The 3,107-nt window shown below is 49.1% G+C and overlaps 1 protein-coding gene across 1 annotated transcript; it reads left to right on the top strand.

Moving 5' to 3' along the window:
- Positions 1-719: 719 nt before the first annotated feature.
- Positions 720-3,085, top strand: LOC113979380 (eukaryotic translation initiation factor 3 subunit C-like; the record flags this gene model as incomplete). The annotated part of the gene is made up of 2 exons (XM_027706788.1): positions 720-911; positions 2,927-3,085. Coding segments are annotated over 2 exons (351 nt in total), but the record flags the coding sequence as incomplete, so codon positions are not given.
- Positions 3,086-3,107: the final 22 nt, after the last annotated feature.

The following is a 3,107-nucleotide window of genomic DNA, read 5'->3' on the forward strand; positions in this document are numbered from 1 at the left end:
GGGGGGGAAAAAAGTCTTATTTTGGGGTGAAAAAGGCTGATTTTGGGGTAGAAACAGCCAATTTGGGGCATTTCTGGGGTAAAAATGGCTGATTTTTGGGTAACAAAGACCAATTTTGGGTAAGAAAAAGCTGATTTTGGGGGTTTTTGGGGTCCAAAAGGCCAATATTGGGTCAGAAAAGGCTGATTTTGGTCATTTTTGGCGGTAAAAATCAATGATTTCGAGGTAAAAAAGGCTGATTTTGGGGGGTTTTGGGGTCAAAAAAGTCCAATTTTGGGGTGGAAAAGGCTGATTTTGGATTGGAAAAGGCCAATTTTGGGTCAGAAAAAGCCAATTTTTGGGGCAAGAATCAACGATTTTTATGTAAAAAAGGTGGATTTGGGGGGGTTTTCAGGTCCAAAAGTCCAATTTTGGGGTGAAAAAGTCCAATTTTGGGGGGATTTGGGGTCAAAAAAGTCTGATTTTGGGTTGGAAAGGGCCGATTTTGGGTCAGAAAAGACAGATTTGGGGGGTTTTTTGGGTCTAAAAGTCTGATTTTGGGGTGGAAAAGGCCGATTTTGGGGTTGAAAAAGGCTGATTTTGGGGCATTTTGGGGGTAAAAATCAACTATTTTGATGTAAAAAAGGCCAATTTTGGGGGGTTTTGGGGGTCCAAAAGGCCAATTTTGGGGGTTTTTGGGGTCAAAGAGGCCGATTTTGGGGGTTTTTGGGGTCGAAAAGTCCGATTTTGGGGTGAAAAAAGCGGATTTTGGGTGTTTTTTGGGCGCCAGGGCGGCGCAGATCGAGCTGCTGCAGCACCTGGTGTCGGTGGCCCACGAGCACAACCTGGGGGTGCCCCTCGAGCTCAAGATCAAATTCAACATCGTGGCCTCGCTCTACGACTACAACCCAAACCTGGCCGCCTACATGAAGGTGAAATTGGGGGAAAATGGGGTGAAAATGGGGTTAAAGGGGGTTTATTTGGGTTTTTAGGGGGTTAAATGGGATTAAATGGGGGTTAAATGGGGTTAAATGGGGAATAAATGGGGTTAAAATGGGGTTAAATGGTAATTAAATGGAAAATAAATGGGTTTAAATGGGATTAAAGGGCGTTAAATAGGATTTAATTGGGTTTAAATGGCGTTAAAAGGGGAATGAATGGGATTTAATTGGGTTTTAAGAAGGTTAGATGGGATTTAATGGGGTTAAATGGGAACTAAATGGGAGTTAAATGGGAATTAAATGGGATCAAATGGAAAATAAATAGAGGTAGATGGGACTTAATTGGGGTTAAATGGAATTTAGATGGCGTTAAATGCAGTTTAAAGGGGGTTAAATGGGGAATAAATGGGATTTAGTTGGATTTTAATGGGGTTAAAGGGGGCTTAATGGGGATTAAATGGGAGTTAAATGGGAATTAAATGAGATTTAAGTGGGTTTTAAGGGGGTTTAGTGGTGGTTAAATGGAGAATAAATGGGATTTAATTGGGTTTTATGAGGGTTAAATGTGATTAAATGGGATTTAAATGGAATTTAGTGGCATTTAAAAGGGATTAAATGGGATTAAGTGGGTCCTGCCCCACAGCCTGAGCTGTGGCAGAAGTGCCTGGGCTGCATCGAGGAGCTGCTGGAGCTGCTCTTTGCCCACCCTCAATCTATGGGTCAGACCCCAATCTATGGGGCAGGGGGTGGATCTATGGGTCAGACCCCAGTTTCTGAGACCAGTCTATGGGTCGGAGCCCAGTTTTTGGGGCTGTTCTATGGGTCAGACCCCGATTTGTGGGTCAGACCCTGATCTATGGGTCAGACCCCGATCTATGGGTCAGGGGTGGATCTATGGGTCAGACCCCGATCTGTGGGTCACCCCCCAATTTCTGAGGCCAATCTATGGGTCAGACCCGAGTTTTTGGGGCCGTTCTATGGGTCACACCCCAATTTGTGGGTCAAACCCCAATTTATGGGGCAGGGGGCTGATCTATGGGTCAGGGTGGATCTGTGGGGCAGGGATTGATCTGTGGGTCACACCCCAATTTCTGAGCCGAATCTGTGGGTCAGAGCCCACTTTTTGGGGCCATTCTCTGGGTCAGAAGTTGATTTATGAGTCAGACCCCAATCTATGGGTCAGGGACTGAATGTATGGGTCAGACCCCAATCTATGGGTCAGACCCCAGTTTCTGAGGTCAATCTCTGGGTCCAAGCCCAGTTTTTGGGGCCGTTCTATGGGTCAGAAGTTGATTTATGAGTCACACCCCGATCTGTGGGTCAGGGACTGAATCTATGGGTCAGGGGTGGATCTGTGGGGCAGGGACTGATCTATGGGTCAGACCCCAATCTGTGGGTCACACCCCAATTCCTGAGGCCAATCCGTGGGTCAGAGCCCAATTTGTGGGTCAGACCCCGATCTATGGATCAGGGGTGGATCTATGGGTCAGACCCCGATCTATGGGGCAGGGATTGATCTATGGGTCCTGCCCCACAGCCCGAGCTGTGGCAGAAGTGCCTGGGCTGCATCGAGGAGCTGCTGGAGCTGCTCTTTGCCCACCCTCAATCTATGGGTCAGACCCCAATCTATGGGGCAGGGGGTGGACCTATGGGTCAGACCCTGATCTATGGGGCAGACCCAGATATATTAAGTCAATCTGTGGGTCAGAACCCAGTTTTTGGGGCCGTTCTGTGGGTCAGACCCCGATTTGTGGGTCAGACCCCGATCTATGGGTCAGGGATTGAATCTATGGGTCAGACCCCAATCTATGGGGCAGGGACTGAATTTATGGGTCAGACCCCAATTTCTGAGGCCAATCTCTGGGTCAGAGCCCAGGTTTTGGGGCCGTTCTATGGGTCAGAAGTTGATTTATGAGTCACACCCCGATCTATGGGTCGGGGACTGAATCTATGGGTCAGGGGTGGATCTATGGGTCAGACCCTGATCTATGGGTCCTGCCCCATAGCCTGAGCTGTGGCAGAAGTGCCTGGGCTGCATCGAGGAGCTGCTGGAGCTGCTCTTTGCCCACCCCGAGATCTTCGTGGGCGAAAACGTCCTGGAGGAGTCCGAGAACCTCAACAACCCCGAGCAGGTCCGGGGGCGCTTGGGGGGCGGCTCGGGGGCGGTTATGGGGCCGGGAGGGGGGG

This window comes from Neopelma chrysocephalum, unplaced genomic scaffold (assembly GCF_003984885.1).
Source record: "Neopelma chrysocephalum unplaced genomic scaffold, ASM398488v2 Primary Assembly neopelma1_77107, whole genome shotgun sequence".
In the NCBI taxonomy this organism is placed as follows: Eukaryota; Metazoa; Chordata; class Aves; order Passeriformes; family Pipridae; genus Neopelma; species Neopelma chrysocephalum.